This window comes from Entelurus aequoreus, linkage group LG06, assembly GCF_033978785.1.
Source record: "Entelurus aequoreus isolate RoL-2023_Sb linkage group LG06, RoL_Eaeq_v1.1, whole genome shotgun sequence".
NCBI classification, from domain to species: Eukaryota; Metazoa; Chordata; class Actinopteri; order Syngnathiformes; family Syngnathidae; genus Entelurus; species Entelurus aequoreus.
In genome coordinates this window covers 36644552-36670551 of record NC_084736.1, presented here as the reverse complement: position 1 = coordinate 36670551, position 26000 = coordinate 36644552, and the positions used below count along the sequence as shown (strand labels likewise).

At 43.3% G+C, this 26000-nt stretch overlaps 1 protein-coding gene across 4 annotated transcripts in view; it reads left to right on the top strand.

The window, feature by feature from the left end:
* The window catches only part of wdfy3 (WD repeat and FYVE domain containing 3), a 202441-nt gene that overhangs the window by 83240 nt on the left and 93201 nt on the right, over window positions 1–26000 (top strand). For 3 of the 4 annotated variants that reach the window (XM_062050679.1, XM_062050678.1, XM_062050677.1), the window contains exons 10-17: window positions 744–854; window positions 2062–2255; window positions 6083–6354; window positions 6418–6606; window positions 11079–11162; window positions 18141–18312; window positions 18379–18593; window positions 22129–22241. In XM_062050679.1, coding sequence (XP_061906663.1) covers window positions 744–854; window positions 2062–2255; window positions 6083–6354; window positions 6418–6606; window positions 11079–11162; window positions 18141–18312; window positions 18379–18593; window positions 22129–22241 — 1350 coding nt within the window. The remainder of the gene's footprint in view (window positions 1–743; window positions 855–2061; window positions 2256–6082; window positions 6355–6417; window positions 6607–11078; window positions 11163–18140; window positions 18313–18378; window positions 18594–22128; window positions 22242–26000) is intronic. The other variant, XM_062050680.1, reaches the window with a different exon arrangement.

Below are 26000 nucleotides of genomic sequence, written 5' to 3'. Positions count from 1 at the left end.
TTGTACGACTACCGTCAGTGTAAGCTGTGAGGTTGTTGAACAAGTATGCCTTGCTGGCACTTACGTGAGCAAGCAAAAGCTGCATTCAACATGTGGCCAAGCAGGTACGCTGTTTGGGCAGGCTGTAGAGGGCGCTAAAAGCAGTGCCAGCACGTCCTGAGATTTGGGAGTCTCCCGGAGAATTGAGAGGGTTGGCAAGAAAGACGCTATCAAGCGCCATTCAATTAAAAGTCGCGGGCCGCACTAACATTACATTTCCTTATTAAGATGCGTGCCGGTGTGTGTGTCAGAGACCCCTGGTTAACATAGCGCAAAGCAATGTAAGCTTTGTATGCGGTGTTTTTCATTTTAAATTTTCAAAAAATTTTTTTCGCTCCCATTGTTTTCTTTAATTTGTGAAACTTTCCAAAATGGCTCTTTGAGTGGTAAAGGTTGCCGACCCCTGGCTAAACCAATCAGACGGTGCCGTGGGCGGGACAATGCCGCATGTGCAACTGACCAGTTTTAAACGTGCCTGACCAACGCTTCTTTGATGATGGTTACATTTATAATAATGTTAAATATTACTATTCATTGGCAATATATATATTTTAAAAAGACTTAACTGATAAAAATAGGCCGATGCGGTGTATGTAAAAATGGCAAAGATCATCATGGCCGATACTGGGTCGATCCCTAATTGTATGAAAGTTTGTATAAATTGTGTGCATGACTTGTGTGTGTGTGTGTGTGTGTGTGTGCAGCTGAGAGTGCAAACAACAGTGTGGTGGAGGAGCAGAAGCAGCTGGCCTGGCTGGTCATGGAGACTCTGATGGTGCTCCTGCAAGGCTCACACACCATGAACACCAACGCAGGTAACACACAGACACTGGGATATCTACACAGCACATCCTCTGTCTGTCTGTCTGTCTGTCTGTCTGTGTGTGTGTGTGTGTGTGTGTGTGTGTGTGTGTGTGTGTGTGTGTGTGTGTGTGTGTGTGTGTGTGTGTGTGTGTGTGTGTGTGTGTGTGTGTGTGTGTGTGTGTGTGTGTGTGTGTGTGTGTGTCAGTTACAAACATGACATGTGCACTAGAGCCACACACACAGTGGCTCCTTCCATATTTGGGGGTTTCATTCCTCTGCTTGAAATCATAAATAATTCTGATTTTTTTGTGGTTACTTAAATAAGAACTGCTTTGATGGCGCTATCTGCAGGGAAGAAGAGTGCTGCAGCTCTAAAGCGTAGGTGTTACCAGTCAACATTTCTTAACAAGACCTACTCGGGCTGCACAAGAACATGATTCACACCTGAACTGTGATTCTTATTATTCATCCCCATTCTAAAGAAATACATTTGCAAAATAAAATAAAATAATATATGTACTTTTTTAATAAGATTACATTTTTTATGCCATTTCCATGCAAGCAGAAGAATGTGTTCTAATCTGTAACCTGTTTTAAAAAGTTTCATGATAATTATTATACCAATTTTTACTTTGTAAGAATCGGTTTGAATCGAGAATCAATCCTGAATCGAATCGTCACCCAATGAATAGGAATCGTATTGATTCGTTAAGGGTTTGAGTCTTTGGACTACTACACCTTTTTTAAGTACTATACTGTATACTGTCCGTACTGAGGGGTGTCCCCATCTGATATCACTCCAATATCAGTTGCTTGCATGTAAAATGTGTGATACAAGCAGTCTTGCAGTGTTTACTTGTGTGTGATATCATGTGCGATACAAGTAGTCCTGCAGTGTGTTTAGTTGTGTGTGATATCATGTGCGATACAAGCAGTCCTGCAGACTGTTCACTTGAGTGTGATATCATGGTGCTGTGTCAGTATTGTATTAGACGTCTAAAAGTGGTATGAGGACCTACCTAACTTGAATGTGTTTAATAACACTGAAGGTCACATTAAAGACATTTAAAGATCAAAATAGACATTTTTCTGGCTGTGTTCATTATTTGTGTTTTTCGGCTTTGGGAGAATGGTGTGTTGGATCCCTCATGCTGCCATGTTGTGTTGTCCTCCTGAGATCAAGCCACATCTTGACTTTTCTCCCCCCCGCATCCCCAGCCCTGTTCAGGGAGTTTGGCGGCGCCCGCTGCGTGCACAACATCGTCAAGTACCGACAGTGTCGCGAACACGCCCTGCTCATCATCCAGCAGCTGGTCCTGTCGCCCAGCGGGGACGACGACATGGGCACCCTGCTGGGTCTCATGCACTCTGCACCGCCCCGAGAACTCCAGCTCAAGACGGACATCCTGCGGGTGAATACACGCGCACACTCACACAACTCAGGGCGTACAAGCACTAACACTCACACAACTAAGGGCGTACTAGCACTAACACAACTCAGGGCGTACACACACACACACTCACACAACTCAGGGCTTACACACAGTAACACTAACACAACACAGTGCGTACTAGCACTAACACAACTCCTGGCGTACTACCACTAACACAACTCAGGGCGTACACACACTAACACAACTCAGGGCGTACTCACACTAACACAACTAAGAGCGTACACACATTAACACAACTCAGGGCGTACTCACACTAACACAACTAAGAGCGTACACACATTAACACAACTCAGGGCGTACTCACACTAACACAACTCAGGGCGTACACACATTAACACTAACACAAATCAGGGCGTACTCACACTAACACAACTCAGGGCGTACACACATTAACACTAACACAAATCAGGGCGTACACACATTAACACTAACACAACTCAGGGCGAACACCCACTAACACTAACACAACTCAGGGCGTACTCACACTAACACTCACACAACTCAGCGCGTACACACACGCACACTCACACAACTCAGGGCGTACTAGCACTAACACAACTCAGGGCGTACACACACACACACACACACAACTCAGGGCGTACTAGCACTAACACTCACACAACTCAGGGCGTACACACACTAACACAACTCAGGGCGTACTCACACTAACACAACTAAGAGTGTACACACATTAACACAACTCAGGGCGTACTAGCACTAACACAACTCAGGGCGTACACACACTAACACAACTCAGGGCGTACTCACACTAACACAACTAAGAGCGTACACACATTAACACAACTCAGGGCGTACACACACTAACACAACTCAGGGCGTACTCACACTAACACAACTCAGGGCGTACTCACATTAACACGACTCAGGGCGTACACACATTAACACGACTCAGGGCGTACTCACACTAACACAACTCAGGGCGTACTAACACAACTCAGGGCGTACTCACATTAACACGACTCAGGGCATACACACATTAACACGACTCAGGGCGTACTCACACTAACACGACTCAGGGCGTACACACACTAACACTAACAACTCGGCATACACACACTAACGCTAACACAACTCAGGGCGTACTAAAACTAACAACTCAGGGCGTACACACACTAACACTAACACAACTCAGAGAGTACACACACTAACACAACTCAGGGCGAACACACACTAACACAACTCAGGGCGAACACCCACTAACACTAACACAACTCAGGGCGAACACCCACTAACACTAACACAACTCAGGGCGTACACACACTAACAACTCAGGGCATACACACACTAACACTAACACAACTCAGGGCGAACACCCAATAACACTATCACAACTCAGGGCGTACTCACACTAACACAACTCAGAGAGTACACACATTAACACAACTCAGAGAGTACACACACTAACACAACTCAGGGCGAACACCCACTAACACTAACAACTCAGGGCATACACACACAAACACAACTCAGGGCGAACACCCACTAACACTAACACAACTCAGGGCGTACTCACACTAACACAACTCAGAGAGTACACACACTAACACAACTCAGAGAGTACACACACTAACACAACTCAGAGAGTACTCACACTAACACAACTCAGGGCGTACTCACACTAACACAACTTCCTCCCCCCTTCACAATAACAGCGCTCTACACAACATCTGGTCTGACTGCACTAACAAAATAAAAGTTTCAACAAAGTGTAAAACAAACAAACAAAACTAAATTTAAAAAAATTAAACGAAAAAACAGAAATGTAATAGTTTTTTATATTGCTCTTGTTATTTTAATGTACATTTGTTACTATTATTATTAGTTTTTACTTGTTTATTTGTTTCTAATTTATTTATGTTGTACTTTTAAATTATATTTAAGTTGAGTCTCGGTGGCACAATACTGTAAATACTCATGTTTTCAAATGAATTAATACCATTTTTCCGTACTACAGAGCGCACCGCTATATAAGCCACATACACTACATTTTAGAAGAAAACTTTTTTTTTTTCCATATATTAGTCTCACCGGAATATAAGTTGCAGATAGTAAATGTAAATGTTTATTTACACACCTTAATTGTTTCCAAACGGTGTCTGTAACACGGCAGTAAAACGGATGATCAAACAAAACAGAAGTCACGGTCATGGACCCACTAGCTGCGCAAGCTAGCTCTCCAATCAGCTAAACAGACTCAATAACTCCACGGTGACGTTTTGGTGAATTTACTGAGGAATTTGTGAAAGTGAAACGATACAAAACAAATGTTATTGTAAGTTACAGACACTTGTAAACATGTTAGCATATTAGCTAAGGCTACCTATACTAGCTTGATTACATTAAGTCAGCACATACAAATATGCATGAAAACATTCCTACAGACATCACACATGGGACGCTTTAGTAAGTAAGAATTGTTGTAGTTATATTTTAAAATTTACAAACGTTGCTTGGAGTGATGAATGAAGAATCCATGCCAGTAGAAACGCTATGGACGGCTAGAAGACGGAACGGCGACTGTACTTCCAGTAGGTTCATAGCTCAGTGTAAACAGAAGGGCACTGGAGCACCTGTAGTGATCAAACTTGTCCAAAAGATGGCACCTTAGCAAGAACAATAACACACCTTTTCAGTGCGTTTGCTTGGTATTTTTTAACTATTTACATCATAGTCAGCGAAGAGAAATCCATCAAATAGCTGCACTGTTTTATAAGCTACAGGGTTCAAACCCTGGGGGGAAAAAAGCAGCGGCTTATAGGCTGAAATTTACGGTAATCATTCATTATTAATGGTGATGATTATTTTTGCCACAATCCTCTCGCCACATTTGACACTTCAAGTGAATGATGGGATGTTATGTGATGGTTCCTCGCAGGTTATTGGTGATAACAAACACACTACTTTGGTGTGCTCTCGCAAGTAGTACACGACAGCAGCCCCCTTTCAGCTTAGAAATAAGGACTCGGGCGTGGAAATATTATTTGAGTCATAGAAAGAAGTGATGGGACTGAGTTGTTGACACAAGACATCAACAAACTAGCCTGCAGGCTGCTGGTCACATGACAGGAAGCGGAATGGCAGAATGTAGCAGCTGCCACTGATTTCACTTCCTACTTCAGGCTTGACCAGGATATGGACTAAAGTATTGGGACGCAGCTCTTGACCAATGAAATGACCTTAGCATAGCAAGTTAGTATGGTCGTTTTAGTGTGGTTTATTTTCACTCTCTTATTTTTATGAGATGGGCAAATAATTATATTTTTTATTTTGAAAAAGAAAACTAAAAATCCAAACTGTCCAAAAACTGAACATTTTTTTTCTTCAGTTTTTCGTGACATGCCAGTTACACAGAATAGTCATTTGAATATTTAGTCATACATTTATCAAAATCAAATACAGTTCCAGAATACGACAGGGAATGTGCACTATTTGAACAAGAGCAGAAATGTATCTTAGATACTTTTATGTGGATGTTGGACTGGCGTTCATAATTTCGCCTTGCAGAGTGAAAAGCTTCTCTTAAATGTTATCCAATTTGTGATTCAAATCCGAGATCCTCATAGTCTGACGGCTGCCATCGTCCTCCGAATTTGTGTATAGACCAGAGCAAGGGTCCAATCAGCAGATGTCATCACAGTTCCAAATAGATGGATAAGGTCCAAGTCTTAGACGGAAACACCCGCCAGGCCCAGGACTCGCCACTTCTCCCACAAGTTCCTAATGTATCCGGCAGTAAACGTAAGCTCCGCCTCCCTCCCCTGCAGGCGCTGTTGGCCGTGCTGCGAGAGAGCCACCGCACGCGCACCGTCTTCCGCAAGGTGGGCGGCTTCGTCTACGTGACCTCGCTGCTGGTGGCCATGGAGCGCTCGCTGTGCCAGCCCCCTCGCCACGGCTGGGAGCGCGTCAACCAGAACCAGGTCTTCGAGCTGCTGCACACCGTCTTCTGCACGCTCACGGCCGCCATGCGCTACGAGCCCGCCAACTCCCACTTCTTCCGAACAGAGATCCAGTACGAGAAGCTGGCCGACGCCGTCAGGTAGCCCCGCCCCCTTCCTTTCTGCCCTAAGTTGGCGTCCTGTAACCGCCTGCGCTTCGCCAGGCTGCTGGGATGCTTCTCTGATGTGAAGAAGCTGAGCCCCACCAGCGTCTTCCCCTCCAACTCTGAGCCTTTCCAGAGGCTGCTGGAGGAGGAGGCGGGGCCTGCGGGAGAGGGAGTGTGTCCTACGCTCAGACACTGCAGCAAGCTCTTCATCTACATGTACAAGATGGCCACCGACTCCTTCGACAGGTACACACACACCTCACCTTTACATTCCTTCGTCAGGTACACACACACCTCACCTTTACACTTCTTTGACAGGTACACACACCTCACCTTTACACTTCTTTGACAGGTACACACACCCCTCACCTTTACACTCCTTTGTCAGGTACACACACACCTCACCTTTACACTTCTTTGACAGGTACACACACCCCTCACCTTTACACTCCTTCGTCAGGTACACACACACCTCACCTTTACACTCCTTTGACAGGTACACACACCTCACCTTTACACTTCTTTGACAGGTACACACACCCCTCACCTTTACACTCCTTCCTCAGGTACACACACACCTCACCTTTACACTTCTTTGACAGGTACACACACACCTCACCTTTACATTCCTTCGTCAGGTACACACACACCTCACCTTTACACTTCTTTGACAGGTACACACACCTCACCTTTACACTTCTTTGACAGGTACACACACCCCTCACCTTTACACTCCTTTGTCAGGTACACACACACCTCACCTTTACACTTCTTTGACAGGTACACACACCCCTCACCTTTACACTCCTTCGTCAGGTACACACACACCTCACCTTTACACTCCTTTGACAGGTACACACACCTCACCTTTACACTTCTTTGACAGGTACACACACCCCTCACCTTTACACTCCTTCCTCAGGTACACACACACCTCACCTTTACACTTCTTTGACAGGTACACACACACCTAACCTTTACATTCCTTCGACAGGTACACACACACCTAACCTTTACACTCCTTCGACAGGTACACACACACCTCACCTTTACATTCCTTCAACAGGTACACATATACCTCACCTTTACACTCCTTTGACAGGTACACACACCTCACCTTTACACTTCTTTGACAGGTACACACACCCCTCACCTTTACACTCCTTCGTCAGGTACACACACACACCTCACCTTTACACTTATTTGACAGGTACACACACACCTAACCTTTACACTCCTTTGACAGGTACACACACACCTCACCTTTACATTCCTTACGACAGGTACACATACACCTCACCTTTACACTTCTTCAACAGGTACACACACACCTCACCTTTACACTCCTTCGACAGGTACACACACACCTCAGTTTTACACTTCTTCGACAGGTACACACACACCTCACCTTTACACTCCTTCGACAGGTACACACACCTCACCTTTACACTCCTTCGACAGGTACACATACACCTCACCTTTACACTTCTTCGACAGGTACACACACACCTCACCTTTACACTCCTTCCACAGGTACACACACACCTCAGTTTTACACTTCTTCGACAGGTACACACACACCTCACCTTTACACTCCTTCGACAGGTACACACACACCTCAGTTCCTCAGTTTTACACTCCTTTGACAGGTACAGACACACCTCACCTTTACACTCCGTCGAAAGGTACACACACACCTCAGTTTTACACTCCTTTGACAGGTACACACACACCTCAATTGTACACTCCTTTGACAGGTACACACACACCTCAATTGTACACTCCTTCGACATGTACACACACCTCACCTTTACATTCCTTCGATAGGTACACACACACCTCACCTTTACACTTCTTCAACAGGTACACACACACCTCACTTTTACACTCCTTCAACAGGTACACACACACCTCAGTTTTACACTTCTTCGACAGGTACACACACACCTCACCTTTACACTCCTTCGACAGGTACACACACACCTCAGTTTTACACTCCTTCGACAGGTACACACACACCTCACCTTTACACTCCTTCGACAGGTACACACACACCTCAGTTTTACACTCCTTTGACAGGTACACACACACCTCAATTGTACACTCCTTCGACAGGTACACAAACCTCAGTTTTACACTCCTTCGACAGGTAGACACACACCTCAGTTTTACACTCCTTCGACAGGTACACACACACCTCACCTTTACACTCCTTCGACAGGTACACACACACCTCAGTTTTACACTCCTTCGACAGGTACACACACACCTCACCTTTACACTCCTTCGACAGGTACACACACACCTCAGTTTTACACTCCTTTGACAGGTACACACACACCTCAATTGTACACTCCTTCGACAGGTACACAAACCTCAGTTTTACACTCCTTCGACAGGTAGACACACACCTCAGTTTTACAGTCCTTCGACAGGTACACACACACCTCACCTTTACACTCCTTCGACAGGTACACACACACCTCAGTTTTACACTCCTTCGACAGGTACACACACACCTCACCTTTACACTCCTTCGACAGGTACACACACTCCTCAGTTTTACACTCCTTCGACAGGTACACACACACCTCACCTTTACACTCCTTCGACAGGTACACACACACCTCAGTTTTACACTCCTTTGACAGGTACACACACACCTCACCTTTACACTCCTTCGACAGGTACACACACACCTCAGTTTTACACTCCTTCGACAGGTACACACACACACCTCAGTTTTACACTCCTTTGACAGGTACACACACACCTCACCTTTACACTCCTTTGACAGGTACACACACACCTCACCTTTACACTCCTTCGACAGGTACACACACACCTCAGTTTTACACTCCTTTGACAGGTACACACACACCTCACCTTTACACTCCTTCGACAGGTACACACACACCTCACCTTTACACTCCCTCGACAGGTACACACACACCTCAGTTTTACACTCCTTTGACAGGTACACATACACCTCAATTGTACACTCCTTCGACAGGTACACACACACCTCAGTTTTACACTCCTTTGACAGGTACACACACACCTCAGTTTTACACTTCTTTGACAGGTACACACACACCTCACCTTTACACTCCTTCGACAGGTACACACACCTCAGTTTTACACTCCTTTGACAGGTACACACACCTCAATTTTACACTCCTTCGACAGGTACACACACACCTCAGTTTTACACTACTTCGACAGGTACACACACACCTCATCTACTTGAAATAAATAAAAATTTTCCACTCTTTTTATTCATCTTAAAGGGGAATTGCAATTTTTTTTTCATGTTGCATATCATTCACAATTATTATGTAAGACAAGAAGACAGATTTATTTATTTTAATGTATTTTAACTGGTAAATAAATGCAAATAAAAGTCTGTTTACCATGAGAGTACACTACTGCCCTCATCCCACCAACAATCCTCCATTTACATGTCTTGACCTGAATATGAACAAGTATTAGTAATATTGTTATTATAAGTGCTAACACAGAGGAACTACTTTTAGAGAGCTAACTAGCTTATGCTGCTATATTGACATATTGAGCTGCTGCATGGCCTCTGACTTGATGAAAGTGAATTCTAGATGATAAATTATGCCTCTCACCTGGATAGTAGAAGGTTGTGGACATAAATCCACAAGTTGGTCCACTTTGACATCCAACTTAGACCCGGAGATGGCCGAAAAGATACAAAAAGAAGGTTGTTGTTTTTTTAATCCCTTTGTGAGGATTATGATGAATTGTTCATGTAAAGGGGAAGATATAAACATCTCATCACTCTTTTTCCCAGTGAGAGCAGACATTTTACAGTAAGTGATTGTTTTATTATGTTTGTTGTCTCTCATCAAGTCTGTCATGATTAGTAGTCTTGTTGTTGTTGAAGGAAAAGTGAAGGTTGTGATGCGTTTGTGAAATTAATACTTAAAATGATGAAAATATGTCAATATTACATGTTATTATGAATGTTACTACATGACATATATTTACAGTGTGTATATAAAATATGTAAATATTGAATGTTATTATGAATGTTACTAGATACTACATACTGTATATACTTACAATGAGCTCCAATGTTAGCTGAGTCTTGCTAGTGTTTTTTTACAATTTAGAATGCATAAAAAAAAAAAAAACAAGGTGTTATTGTCCCACATAAGGATTGTGAATGATTTAAAAAAAAATTTAAAAAAAAGTGCAGTTCCCCTTCAATTCCACATGAGTGAAGACAATGTCTTGTTTCCTTTCTGCTTCACACTAACAACTTCTCTTTTCTTCTTCCTCTAACCCTCACTGTCCATCCTCACCTGGCTACACCTGTGTGTGTGTGTGTGTGTGTGTGTGTGTGTGTGTGTGTGTGTGTGTGTGTGTGTGTGTGTGTGTGTGTGTGTGTGTGTGTGTGTGTGTGTGTGTGTGTGTGTGTGTGTGTGTGTGTGTGTGTGTGCGTGCGTGCGTGCGTGCGTGTGTATTTGTGCGTGAATGTGTGCATGTGTGTGTGTGCGTGAATGTGTGCATGTGTGTACGTGTGCACGCGCGTGTGCATGTTTGCAAATGTGTATTTGTGTGCGTGTACGTGTATGTTTGCGTGTGTGCATGTGTATGTGTGCGCGTGCGTATGCGTGCGCACGTGTGCATGTTTGCGTATGTGTGCGTGTGTGTATGTGTGCGTGTGTGTGTTGACGGCGCCTCAGTCGGGCGGAGCAGGTTCCTCCCTGCCTGACTCACGAGACCTCGCTGCCCTCGCCATGGGGCACCCCCGCCCTCGCCAGGAAGAGGTGTTGCTTCTCTCTTTTCTCCCCTCCAACCTCCACCCCCCACCTCCAAACACACCTGACCCACAATGCACCTGGCCCTAATGAGTCACACGTGCTGCAACTTAATAATGACTCATTTCTGTGTCATTCAATATTTCTGAATGAAGGAGTCATATTTGGGTTTTAGTAGGAACTCTTAATGCATGAGGCCCATGGTCTGCCAGAGCATAAGGAGAGGGGTCAGGAGGGATTATTTAGCTCCTATTAGACTGAAGTAGTCATCCAGGAAGTATCAGTACAAATACAAATGTATCCTTTGTAATAGAGTGATCTATGTTTGTCTGTTGCCATCTCCTGGTGAATATTGGCTATAGCGTACTGGGGTTACTTTTTGGTTGGCCAACGATTTACGTGGTGTTGCGCACCTGACGTCACGTGTGTTGAGTCTGTTCTGGAAGTCTACAGTAAAGAGACGTACTTCATCACCTCGCCTGTTTATTGCCTCCAACCCAATATATTACAAATGGCGACGAGGATTTAAAAGAAGCCCACTGCGTGAGGGGACTTTATTGGAGGTCCGTGCACTGGTCGTAGGTAAGGCTGACGAGTAGCCTACTTTGTGGAGGAACCGGGCACGTGTCGGAGTAGCAGTAGCATCGGATGCTAACATGGCTCAGACAGTGGGTCGCATTGATGAATACAATGATTCAAAGGAGGATTTTGATTCATATCTGGAGCGTTTGGAGCAGTGGATGCTGGCTAATGAGATTGGAAATGACAAGAAGGTGTGTGTTTTCCTTTCTGTTATTGGAGCAGACACGTATAAGCTGCTGAAAAACCTCACGTCTCCGGCATTGCCAAGTGCTTTAGGATATGATGTACTGATGAGGGCGCTATGTGGACATTATAAGCCCGCACCTGTTGTGATAGCAGAGTGTTTTCGCTTTCAGAAACATAATCAGAAAGAAGGAGAAGCTGTTTCTGACTACATTGTGGCGTTGAGCCAGTTGTCAGCTACCTGCAATTTTGGACAATATTTGGACGATGCCATGAGAGATCGTTTTGTGAGTAGATTACGTTTTGATGCAGTGCAACGCAGGCTGTTGTCTGAAAGGGACCTGACTTTTCCCCGTGCCTGTGAAATTGCAGTCTCAATGGAACTTGCTTCCAAAAATACAATGGAGTTCTCTGGACACAGCGGACCTCACCAGGTAAATGCCCTGTCAAGTGTTAATGATTTTTCTGAAAAGGGGAGGAAAGGACAGTTCAGATGGAACAATAATAACAAAGCAAAGGAACAGAAAGGAGGCAAAAGTGACACATGGGGGCAGCAAACATGTTACAGATGTGGTGGAAAGCACTCAGCACATGACTGCAGATTTAAAAATGAAAAGTGTCATGCTTGCTCCAAAATTGGACACATTGCCCGTGCATGCAGGAAGACTAAAGGGCAATCTTCAACTCAGTATGTTGAAACTGAAGGGAGTGCATCCAAAAGTGGTGATGAGGCAGAACTTTTTGGATTGTATGCAGTTGACTCTACCTCAAACTGGGAAAAAGGTTACATAGTGGATCTTGGACTGGGAAACAAGAGCACCAAAATGTTACTGGACACGGGTTCAGCAGTGTCAGTGGTTTCTGACAGCTTTTACCAGGAAAACCTTACTCAATTTCCCTTGAAACCAGTTTGCAAGTTAAAGTTGAAATCATACTCAGGCCAAAGGATTGCTGTTCGAGGGTACAACATGTTGCCAGTACAGTACGAGGACCAGCAAGTGACACTTCCACTGGTCATTGTACAGGGAAGCAGACCTGCCCTGATTGCCCGCAACTGGCTAAAAAAGTTACGGCTGAACTGGAAACAGATTTTTACAGTACACAAGGTGCAGACAAAGACGCATGGTAACACAGGAGTACAGGAGGTGATAGAGAGACATAAGGTAGTGTTCTCAGAGGGCCAAGGCTGTATCACAGGGTTTAAAGCTAAAATCCGCACCAAGCCGGATACCACACCAATTTTCTGCAAGGCTCGCCCAGTTCCTTATGCACTAAAGGAAGCTGTAGAGAGAGAGCTGGAGAGGTTGGAGAGTGAGAAGGTGATTTCAAAGATTGACAAAAGTGAGTGGGCAGCTCCAATAGTCACCGTACCCAAGGTCGACAAAACTATCAGGATTTGTGGTGACTACAAGGTCAGTGTTAATCAGTGCATTGAAGAGCAGACATATCCACTACCGAATACTGAAGATTTGTTCGCTACATTAGCAGGAGGAACATCTTTCAGTAAACTGGATCTTTCGCACGCCTACCAACAACTACAGTTGGATGAAGAGTCAGAAAAATATCTGACCATAAACACACACAAGGGCCTGTACAAGTATCATCGCCTCAGTTATGGAGTTTCGAGTGCTCCTGCGATATTTCAGTCTGTTATGGACCAGATTCTGCAAGGGATGGACCATGTGACATGTTTTTTGGACGACATCCTCATCACTGCTTCCTCGGAGGACGAGCATTTGACAAGACTGGATAATGTTCTCACACGTTTGGAGAAACATGGCATCAGGGTGAAGCTATCAAAATGTCAGTTTTTCCAGAGCAGTGTTGTATATCTGGGACATCGCATTGATAAGACTGGGTTACATCCTACAGAAGAAAAGGTGACTGCCATAACAAATGCACCTGAGCCCACAAATGTAACAGAACTGAAGTCTTTCTTGGGCCTTCTAAACTATTACAGCAGATTCCTGCAAAACCCCTCTACTGTGCTCCAGCCGCTGCACAGCCTACTTAAAAAGGACTCAAAGTGGGTTTGGACTGTTGAATGTGCAAAAGCATTTGAAGATGCAAAGCAACTTCTGCTGCAGAACAAAGTGTTAGTACACTACAACACCTGCCTGCCACTGCGAATCGCATGTGATGCTTCGCCTTATGGAGTTGGGGCTGTAATTTCACATGTAACAGAAAATGGAGAAGAACGACCTGTTGCATTTGCCTCAAGGACACTCACTGAACCAGAAAGGAAGTATGCCCAAGTTGAAAAGGAGGCACTTGCTATCATTTTTGGAGTAAAGAAATTTCACAAATATCTTTATGGAAGGAAATTCACACTTATCACTGATCATAAGCCACTGTTGGCCATCCTGGGGCCAAAATCAGCAATTCCAATGTTGGCAGCATTAAGAATGCAACGCTGGGCACTTATTCTCATGGCGTACAATTAAGAGATTGAGTATAAGAAGTCAGCTGATCATGCTAATGCGGATGCTTTGTCACGCCTACCCCGAGTAGGGATGAACAACACAGCAGAAGAGGGAAGTATCTTCTACTTTTCACACTTGGAGGAACTCCCTGTGTGTGCAAAAGACATTGAGAGTGCTACTCTTAAAGATCCTGTACTCAGTAAGGTGTGGAACTACACATTAAATGGCTGGCCGAGTTATGTGCAAGATGTAGCATTGAGGCCTTACTTTGTATGCAGACAGGAGTTATCGGCAGATCAAGGCTGCATTCTCTGGGTACAGCGAGTCATCATACCCCCAGGTTATCGACAAAGATTACTGGAGGATCTTCATCATGAACATCCAGGTATCTGCCGTATGAAGGCTCTTGCCCGCAGTTACCTTTGGTGGCCAGGCTGTGATGGTGAAATTCAAGAACTGGTGAACAAGTGCTCAGTCTGCCAAGCAGTACAAAAAATGCCAGCTGTGGCACCATTACATCCTTGGCGGCGGCCAGAAAGAGTGTGGCAAAGAATTCACATCGATTTTGCAGAAAAAGATAAACAGTTTTTTTTGGTTGTCATAGATAGCCATTCAAAGTGGTTAGAGGTTTTTCCAATGTCCTCCACCACTTCTCACAACACCATTAAAGTGCTGCGTGGTCTGTTTGCATCGTATGGACTGCCAGAAGAGCTAGTTTCAGACAATGGCCCACAACTGGTGGCAAAAGAGTTTACTCAGTTCCTGGAGAGTAATGGAGTATAACACACTGCTGTACCGGCTTACCACCCAGCATCAAATGGAGCAGCAGAGAAATCAGTACAAATCCTGAAACGGGCTCTGAGGAAGAATGTGCTGGAAGCAGACAGCAAGTCTTCCTTGCCACTCAATCACAGACTTGCAAATTTCCTTCTCATGTACCGCAGCACACCCCACACAGTGACGGGACGTACTCCAGCTGAGTTATTCCTGAAACGCCAGTTGAGAACTCGTTTCAGTTTGCTCAAGCCGGAGCTTGCCAGACTGATAGAAGGAAAACAAGCAGCGCAGAAGCATCATCATGACAAAAGGGCTCCCCCTGTTCGCTTTTTCCTGGAGGGAGAGGTGGTTCGCATCAGAAATTTCAGGGGCGGAGTGGAAAAATTGATTCAGGCAAAAATACTGAAAAGACTGGGAACTGTCACTTACCTGATCCAAGAGGGACAGAGACAGCGCACAGTGCATGTGGATCACATGTTACCATGGCGAGAGAACATGGAGAGACTGCCAGTTATCTTGTCTCCACCAGTTGCAGAAAATGTACCATCAGCACAACTGGACAGTGCTGTTTCAGTTCCATCACCAGGACCATCAGTGAGTCAGACACAAACTAGTCTCATCACTGAACCAGATTCAAGGGCTGCTGAGTTGGCATCATCAGAACCCAGATCACCCACAACAAAAACCCCACCAGTGATCCGCAGGTACCCAGAAAGGGTTCGAGTACCACCAAAAAAACTGAATCTCTGAAGACAGTATAAAAATCTGTGTTAAAGGTGTACAAATACTGTTTTGTATAATACGTACGTTATTGTGTACAAATGAGGGTTAAGAGTTCAGTACTAAAAAAAAAAAAAGAATGTGGTTTCAGTACAGTTTTTTTAAATTGAACTGCTGCATTTTTTGGTTAGGTTGTGTATTTCTTTTGAGTAATTTCTACATTTCTAAAAGGGTAGGAATGTAATAGAGTGATCTATGTTTGTCTGTTGCCATCTCCTGTTGAATATTGGCTATAGCGTACTGGGGTTACTTTTTGGTTGGCCAACGATTTACGTGGTGTTGCGCACCTGACGTCAAGTGTGTTGAGTCTGTTCTGGAAGTCTACAGTAAAGAGATGTACTTCATCACCTCGCCTGTTTATTGCCTCCAACCCAATATATTACATCCTTCCTCCTAAGGAGTTAGCATTTTGACTCTTGAATGTTTCGCTCCTCTTCAGGTACGACTTTGTTAGCTGTGCAATGTGGAAGTACCCCCTGTGGACATATTTCACAAGCTAGCAAGCTAATGAGTTGGTTTTGCTCCATGGTTGAGAGCAGCCATCTTGGGGTCAAAATAATATTTCTCAGGAATATATGGTCGTTGCTAGCTGATGTGTTACATCACTGCTAGCTGATATGTTACATCAGTGCTAGCTGACATGCTACATAGCTGTTCATTGATATGTTACATCACTGCTAGCTGATGTGTTACATCAGTGCGAGCTGATGTGTTACATCATTGCTGATACGCTACATTGCCACTAGCTGACATCTTACATTGTTGATAGCTATTATGTTACATCATCACTAGCTGATACGCTACATCGCTGCCAGCTAACATCTTACATCGTTGATAGCTATTATGTTACATCATCGCTAGCTGATACGCTACATTGCTGCCAGCTAACATCTTACATCGTTGATAGCCATTGCTAGCTGATACGTTACATTAGATGACATCTTACATCATTGATAGCTATTATGTTACATCATCGCTAGCTGATACGTTACATTGCTGCCAGATGACATCTTACATCATTGATAGCTATTACGTTACATCATCGCTAGCTGATACATTACGTTGTTGCTAGCTGACATCTTACATGGTTGCAAGCTATTACACTACATGGTTGCTAGCTGGTATGCTACATCATTGCTAGCTGACATGTTACATAGATGCTAGCTGGTATGCTACATGGTTGCTAGCTAGTATGTTACATGGTTGCTAACTATTTTGCTACATGGTTGTTAGCTGGTATGTTACATGGTTGCTAACTATTACGCTACATCATTGCTAGCTGGTATGCTACATCATTGCTAGCTGACATGTTACATAGATGCTAGCTGGTATGTTACATGGTCGCTAGCTATTTTGCTACATGGTTGCTAGCTGGTATGTTACATGGTTGCTAACTATTACGCTACATCATTGCTAGCTGGTATGCTACATCATTGCTAGCTGACATGTTACATAGATGCTAGCTGGTATGTTACATGGTCACTAGCTATTTTGCTACATGGTTGCTAGCTGGTATGTTACATGGTTGCTAACTATTTTGCTACATGGTTGCTAGCTGGTATGTTACATGGTCGCTAGCTATTTTGCTGCATGGTTGCTAGCTGGTATGTTATGTGGTTGCTAACTATTACGCTACATGGTTGCTAGCTGGTATACATCATTGCTAGCTGACATCTTACATAGATGCTAGCTGGTATGTTACATGGTTGCTAGCTCTTTTGCTACATGGTTGCTAGCTGGTATGTTACATGGTCGCTAGCTATTTTGCTACGCTACATGGTTGCTAGCTGGTATGTTACATGGTTGCTAACTATTTTGCTACATGGTTGCTAGCTAATATGTTACATGGTTGCTAACTATTATGCTACATGGTTGCTAGCTGGTATGCTACATCATTGCTAGCTGACATCTTACCTAGATGCTAGCTGGTATGTTACATGGTTGCTAGCTCTTTTGCTACATTGTTGCTAGCTGGTATGCTACACTGTACCCAGACAGCCAACAAATTGCAGCCTCTGCTGTGAAAAAATAGGAACATTTAATTCTCTGTGGCGACTCTCAGGCAAATGTGCTGACTGGAGCCTTTCCAGACCGCCACAGACCCTGAGGGGGATTTAGCGTGCCTATCAAACGTCAGTGTTGTGCTAACAGAACAGCAGCAGCACTCCTGCACCAGGACCTCTGTGTGTGACGTGTAGGCCCAGTAGACCTCCAGGCGGACTCACCTGGGCTCTTCTTGCAGACACGGCTACCAGGCTTCATCGGGCCCTCCGGCCCCCATCAAGCTGCTGAGCGAGCTGAAACTGCACGCCGCTCCCTCCTGGTCCTCCAGCGAGACGGTGGTCATCCACCCAGGGGCCGTCCTGGCCATGGTAGACCTGCTGCCCTCGGTCTGCTCGGACAGCCAGCCGGAGGTGAGGACATGGGAAGACAGGAAGAGGGTAAGGTGGGTTGACGGTGTGGCTCTGGTCCCTCCTCAGCACGCCCTGGACCTGCAGCTGGCGGTGGCCAACATCCTGCAGCTGCTGGTGAACAGCGAGAGGAACCAGCAGGTCCTGTGCGAGGCCTCTCTCCATCAGCGCCTGCTCCAGCGCTGCAGTCAGGCGCTGGGCGACGAGGACCACCCGCTGCACCCCCCGCTGCAGCGCATGTTCGAGAGGCTGGCGTCGCAGGCGCTGCAGCCCATGGCGCTCAGGTACTCACGTCACATGACCTAGCTCATATTATTCATAGTAGGGCTGGCAGTCTTTACCTTTGGTTTCCATTCTTGGGGGGAACCATTCCACTCACACCCGTTCTGGATTTAAAATCCATACTACAACATTGGTGTCAGTTCTGTGATGAAGGACATTCTCCATAAACAGCTGTGACAAATGTTGACAATTCTACCAAACATTTAATAAAGTCAAATACAAATAAGACAACAGGAGAAGTACCAACACTTAAACGTGTATCAACTATAGCAGGGATGTCAAACATAAGGCCCGAGGGCCGGATCAGGCCCGCGAACAGGTTTTATCCGGGCCGCGGGATGAGTTTGCTAAGTATAAAAATGAGCCAAAATTTTTGAATGAAAGAAACCGCTGTTCTAAATGCACACATGATTGTATTTCTTTATGAAAAAAAAAAAAAAGAATGTGCATGTTCTATTTTTAAACAAAGAAAACAATCTGAAGTTGTCTTTATTTTCAAGTTATCGTGCCGTGATTTTACCAGTCAGGCCCACTTGGGAGTAGATTTGTCTCCATGTGGCCCCCCCATCTAAAATTAGTTTGACACCCCTGGACTATAGGATTGGTTTGAGTGGTTGACAGGACACAAAAAATATAGATAGTTTTTTACCGATTAAGAATCATTACAAATAACAATCTCAATTCATTCGAAAATCTAAATTTTTTTGACACCTGTAATATTTATATATGTGTGTATTATTTGTACAGTCACATTCAAAAGCGTACATACACTTGTAAAGAACATAATGTCATGGCTGTCTTGAGTTTACAATCATTTCTACAACTCTTATTTTTTTGTGATAGAGTGATTGGAGCACATACTTGTTGGTCACAAAAAACATTCATGAAGTTTGCTTCTTTTATGAATGTATTATGTGTCTACTGAAAATGTGAGCAAATCTGCTGTGTCAAAAGTATACATACAGCAATGTTAATATTTTCTTACATGTCCCTTGGCAAGTTTCACTGCAATAAGGCGCTTTTGGTAGCCATCCACAAGCTTCTGCTTGAATTTTTGACCACTCCTCTCGACAAAATTGGTGGAGTTCAGCTAAATGTGTTGGTTTTCTGACATGGACTTGTTTCTTCAGCATTGTCCACACATTTAAGTCAGACCTTTGGGAAGGCCATTCTAAAACCTTCATTCTAGCCTGATTTAGCCATTCCTTTACCACTTTTGACGTGTGTTTGGGGTCATTGTCCTGTTGGAACACCCAACTGCGCCCAAGACCCAACCTCCGGGCTGATGATTTTAGGTTGTCTTGAAGAATTTAGAGTTAATCCTCCTTTGTCATTGTCCCATTTAAAACACCAGTTCCATTGGTAGCAAAACAGGCCGAGAGCATAATACTACCACCACCACCATGCTTGACGGTAGGAATGGTGTTCCTGGGATTAAATGCTTCACCTTTTCTCCTCCAAACATATTGCTGGGTATTGTGGCCAAACAGCTCCATTTTTGTTTCATCTGACCACAGAACTTTCCTTCAGAAGGTCTTATCTTTGTCCATGTGATCAGCAGCAAACTTTAGACGAGCCTTAAGGTGTGGCTTCTGGAGCAAGGGTTTCCTTCTTGCATGGTAGCCTCTCAGTCCATGGCGATGCAAAACACGCTTGACTGTGGACACTGACACCTGTGTTCCAGCAGCTTCCAATTCATTGCAGACCTGCTTTTTGGTGGTTCTCTGTTGACTCTTGATCATCCTGACCAATTTTCTCTCAGCAGCAGGTGATAGCTTGCGTTTTTTTCCTGATCGTGGCAGTGCCAAAACTGTGCCATGCACTTTATACTTACAATTGTCTGCACAGTTGCTCTTGGGACCTTAAGCTGCTTTGAAATGGCTCCAAGTGACTTTCCTGACTTGTTCAAGTCAATGATTCATTTTTTCAGATCTGTGCTGAGTTCCTTTGACTTTCCCATTGTGGTGTTTGTAACCGAGTCTAATGACTGCATCACATGAGCCATATTTAAATGGGCTCAGAGAAGTCACTCACATGAAGTTAAGAGGCCATGAAGCTCATTTGATTTGATTGGAACTTTTCTACATCACCAACATTGATCATGTATGTTGCTGTATGTATACTTTTGACCCGGCAGATTTGCTCACATTTTCAGTAGACACATAATAAATTCATAAAAGAAGCAAACTTCATGAATGTTTTTTGTGACCAACAAGTATGTGCTCCAATCACTCTATCACAAAAAAATAAGAGTTGTAGAAATGATTGGAAACTCAAGACAGCCATGACATTATGTTCTTTACAAGTGTATGTACACTTTTGACCACGACTGTCAAGGTGTCTTCTACTTTTCATGTGACCACACACACTCCTGTCAAGGTGTCTACTTCTTGTCATGTGACCACACACACTCCTGTCAAGGTGTCTACTTCTTGTCATGTGACCACACACACTCCTGTCAAGGTGTCTACTTCTTGTCATGTGACCACACACACTCCTGTCAACGTGTCTACTTCTTGTCATGTGACCACACACACTCCTGTCAACGTGTCTACTTCTGGTCATGTGACCACACACACTCCCGTCAAGGTGTCTACTTCTTGTCATGTGACCACACACACTCCTGTCAAGGTGTCTACTTCTTGTCATGTGACCACACACACTACTGTCAAGGTGTCTACTTATTGTCATGTGATCACACACACTCCTGTCAACGTGTCTACTTCTTGTCATGTGACCACACACACTCCTGTCAACGTGTCTACTTATTGTCATGTGATCACACACACTCCTGTCAACGTGTCTACTTCTTGTCATGTGACCACACACACTCCTGTCAACGTGTCTACTTATTGTCATGTGATCACACACACTCCTGTCAACGTGTCTACTTCTTTTCATGTCACCACACACACTCCTGTCAAGGTGTCTACTTCTTGTCATGTGACCACACACACTCCTGTCAACGTGTCTACTTCTTGTCATGTGACCACACAGTCCTGTCAACATGTCTACTTCTTGTCATGTGACCACACACACTCCTGTCAAGGTGTCTACTTCTTCTCATGTGACCACACACACTCTTGTCAACGTGTCTACTTCTTGTCATGTGACCACACACACTCCTGTCAACGTGTCTTCTACTTGTCATGTGACCACACACACTCCTGTCAACGTGTGTACTTCTTGTCATGTGACCACACAGTCCTGTCAACGTGTCTACTTCTTGTCATGTGACCACACACACTCCTGTCAAGGTGTCTTCTACTTGTCATGTGACCACACACACGTGTCTACTTCTTGTGGGACTGACAGGAGAGACTCATTAGCATATTTATGGTCATGAGCATGTTGCAGTCTGTGCGTGTTATTTGTTTGTGGCACTGACTAGGTGTATTCCACCAACATTATTTTACTGGGCATGTTTGTGGCACTGATGTGGTGTGTTTAATCAAGGGTATTTAACACAGATAAGTGAGGAGGTGCCCCGTGGTGTATTTGCCAAAACGAGGATGTGAGCCATGTCTCTGCCCACAGGGAGTTCCTGCGTCTGGGGAACCCGTTGAACTGCGGCGCCTGGGACAAGAAGCTGCTGAAGCAGTACCGCGTGCACAAGCCCAGCTCGCTCAGCTACGACGGCGACATGAGAAGTAAGGCCAGAAGTGAAATGAGGAGTGTAGCGAAGCCTTTCCTTCGGCACGCAGAGTGCAGAGCGCTGCATGTGTGTCAAGTCAAATCAAATCAAGCTTCATTTATAAAGCGCCTTTCATACATAAAAGAAATGCAAGGCAAAGTGCTTTACAAAGTTAAAAACAATACCCCGGTGACCCATATCCCCCATTATCACATACGTACCCACGCACACACAACATACACACACATGCAACTAATAGACTAATGATTGCATGGCTGAGTACAGAGGAGATATGTGAGTAAACACTATCACATCTGCACCAGGAGGTCATCACACCATGGCCACCAGGACGCTGACACAAAAGCCCACCACAAGCACGACCGATAACCCCTGAGGCAGATGGCTCATCTGAGGAACGTTGGAAAATAACAATAATAAAACTTGTAAAATAGTAAGAACCATGTGTAGAGATAAAGAATAAAATACAAGTAAGACATATGAAGATTAATACAATATGTATATATATATATATATATTAGGGGTGTGGGAAAAAATCGATTCAAATTCGAATCGCGATTCTCACGTTGTGCGATTCAGAATCGATTGTCATTTTTAAAAAATCTATTATTTTATAATTTTTTTAATTTCAAATGTATTTATTTATTTTTTTTAAAAATTAATAAATCCAACAAAACAATACACAGCAATACCATAACAATGCAATCCAATTCCAAAACCAAACCCGACCCAGCAACACTCACAACTTCAATAAACAGAGCAATTGAGAGGAGACACAAACACGACACAGAACAAACCAAAAGTAGTTAAACAAAAATGAATATTATCAACAACAGTATCAATGTTAGTTACAATTTCAACATAGCAGTGATTAAAAATCCCTCATTGACATTATCATTAGACATTTATAAAAATAAAAATAAATGAACAATAGTGTCCCAGTGGCTTACACTTGCATCGCATCTCATAAGCTTGACAACACACTGTGTCCAATATTTTCACAAAGATAAAATAAGTCATATTTTTGGTTCATTTAATAGTTAAAAACAAATTTACATTATTGCAATCAGTTGATAAAACATTGTCCTTTACAATTATAAAAGCTTTTTACAAAAATCTACTACTCTGCTTGCATGTCAGCAGACTGGGGTAGATCCTGCTGAAATCCTATCTATTGAATGAATACAGAATCGTTTTGAATCGGGAAAAAATTGTTTTTGATTTGAGAATCGTGTTGAATTGAAAAAAAAATCGATTTTGAATCGAATCGTGACCCCAAAAATCGATATCGAATCGTGGGACACCCAAAGATTCACAGCCCTAATATATATATTGATAGAACTAAATACAATATTGCATAAAAAGTAAAATACAAATGACTTCAATAAAATAATATCAGCTAAAAGCCAAATCAAAAAGGTGGGTCTTAAGCCTGCTCTTAAAAACATGAACGCAGCCCTGAGGTCTTCCGGCAAGCTGTTCCATAGACGGGAGTCTGAAAATCTTAATTTACCCTCTGGGATTATTAAAGTTTTTCTGATTCTGATTCTGATAATGGTGGAAAGATGCCATCCCGTGACTTTGTGTCCTGACTTTGGGAATAATTAGCAGATGAGTGGCGGAGGATCGTAGGGTAAAAGCAAATCTGAAAGATAAGATAAAATGGCCCAATACCATAAAAACATTTATAAACCATAAAAAGAAACTTAAAGATTATCCTGAAACACTGCAGAGATTTTAAAACTGGTGTAATGTGAGCCCGCCTTCTGGTCTTTGTCAAGACACGTGCCACTGAATTTTGAAGTAATTGTAAAGGTGCAATAACCTTTTCAGAAGAGCAGAAAGCAGGGTGTTACAATCATCTATAGCACTTGTAATAAAAGCATGCATTAGCGTCTCCGTGTTGCCTAAAGAGAGAATTGGGCGAACTCTGACTATATTCTTAAGAGCAACACGGCAGCAACATGTGTCAAGTGGTTGTTTAAAGACGCAAACATGCAAATGCTTTGTTTGCTGTCATTATCAAGCCTCATTAGTGCATGTTAATCATTACTGCTCGTTAGCACAGCGCCATCTGTCTGACACTGGCACTCACTGCGCCACCGTTCACCTTTAACACTACTTTTCTGTGTGGTTTTCAGAATAAAACCTCATTTTTTTATTGCAACATTTAAAATATGATGATTAGAGTAACTGCTGTCCAATTATTTCTTGTTTTATTATCACAATTCTGACTCTCAATTACAGTTGCAAGTCCAAGATGGCCGTATTTTAACATTTGTGGAAGAGCAGCTTGGCTTCAGAGTTGGTGACTACAGGGCGCCATGTTTGGGACCAACTCTGAAACCAACTTGGCCATACTCTATATCTGGTTTGTGGAGTGTTTTTGTTGCGCCCTAAACAGTGTTAATACTATAAGTATTGTACTTATTAAGCACCAGCTGTTTGATTGTAACGTACATCTTAGTTGTGGTTTTCAGTAGCAAATTACAGTTGCAGGTCCAAGACATTTAGATGGCAGTAGTATAGAGAGTAGGGCCTTCAGAGTTGGTCCCCAAGATGTTGGCCTGTAGTCATGTGACGGGCTTTTGACCAATCACAGACTATCTCCTCAATGATTGGTCAAAAGCCCACCCGCGTGACGACAGGGCGCCATGTTGAGGACCAATTCCGAAACCAACTTGGCCATACTTTATCTGGTTCATAGTGTGTTTTTGTTGCGCCCTAAAAGTATTAATACTGTAAGTATTGTAGTTTTCATGCACCAGCTGTTTTTGTTCTTTTTATTGTTTTTTTCCCCCCCAAAAAACAAGACACCCACAAAAATAAAATAAAGGAAAATACATAAATACAAATAAAATAAAGGATTCGGTTCCGCACCAGTTGTTTGTCTGTAATGTGCATCTTAGTTGTAGTTTTCATTAACACATTTGGAGGTGTTGAAATCGCCATGTAAAATTTGCTAATGCTAATCAATAGCATGTCAATAGCAAAGCTAATGTCTATTAACATCAAGCTAATGCATATTTGTAAAAGTGGAGCCTTATTTTACTCACGTTGTCGCGTTTTTTGAGTCAGTTTCTTCGTTGGCATGTAAAATGTCAACATGACCTTGAGGTGGTTTGGACGAGTTTGCTCTCAGTGCTGCTGGAGTGATCGCCAAGTGAGTCGACAACCGGGTGTGACGTCACGTGCCACCCAGGTACCGAAACTGTCGGACTTTACGTGAACTGGTGCCTGGTAGGACGGGCAAGATTCATTCAGGACCAAAAAAGTACCGGATTCAGTCCCCATCCCTCGTACTTCAACTTTTGATGTATACCGTAAGAAGTGTGTACAATTATAGTACTTGCATGTTGTACTCAACACGTGTGCAGTGATGGACACATGGTCCAACATAACAAGCTAAAACAACAACAACAACAAGCTAAACTGTCCTGTTTGCGCTTCTCTGCCAACACACACAAGTCCCTTTGGTGCCCTCACAAACGATCAGAAAGTAGGAGTTAAAAATCAGAAGTTTTTATATATATATATATACATATATATATATATATATATATATATATATATATATATATATATATATATATATATATATATATATATATATATATATATATATATATATGTAATATAAATGTTTAATACATTAGAAGAAATGGAGACAATAAATACTAGTTAATAAAGTAATTCAAAAACATTGAGGATATATAAATACTGTAATATACATTTTGACTCAGTCGCATACTTTTAA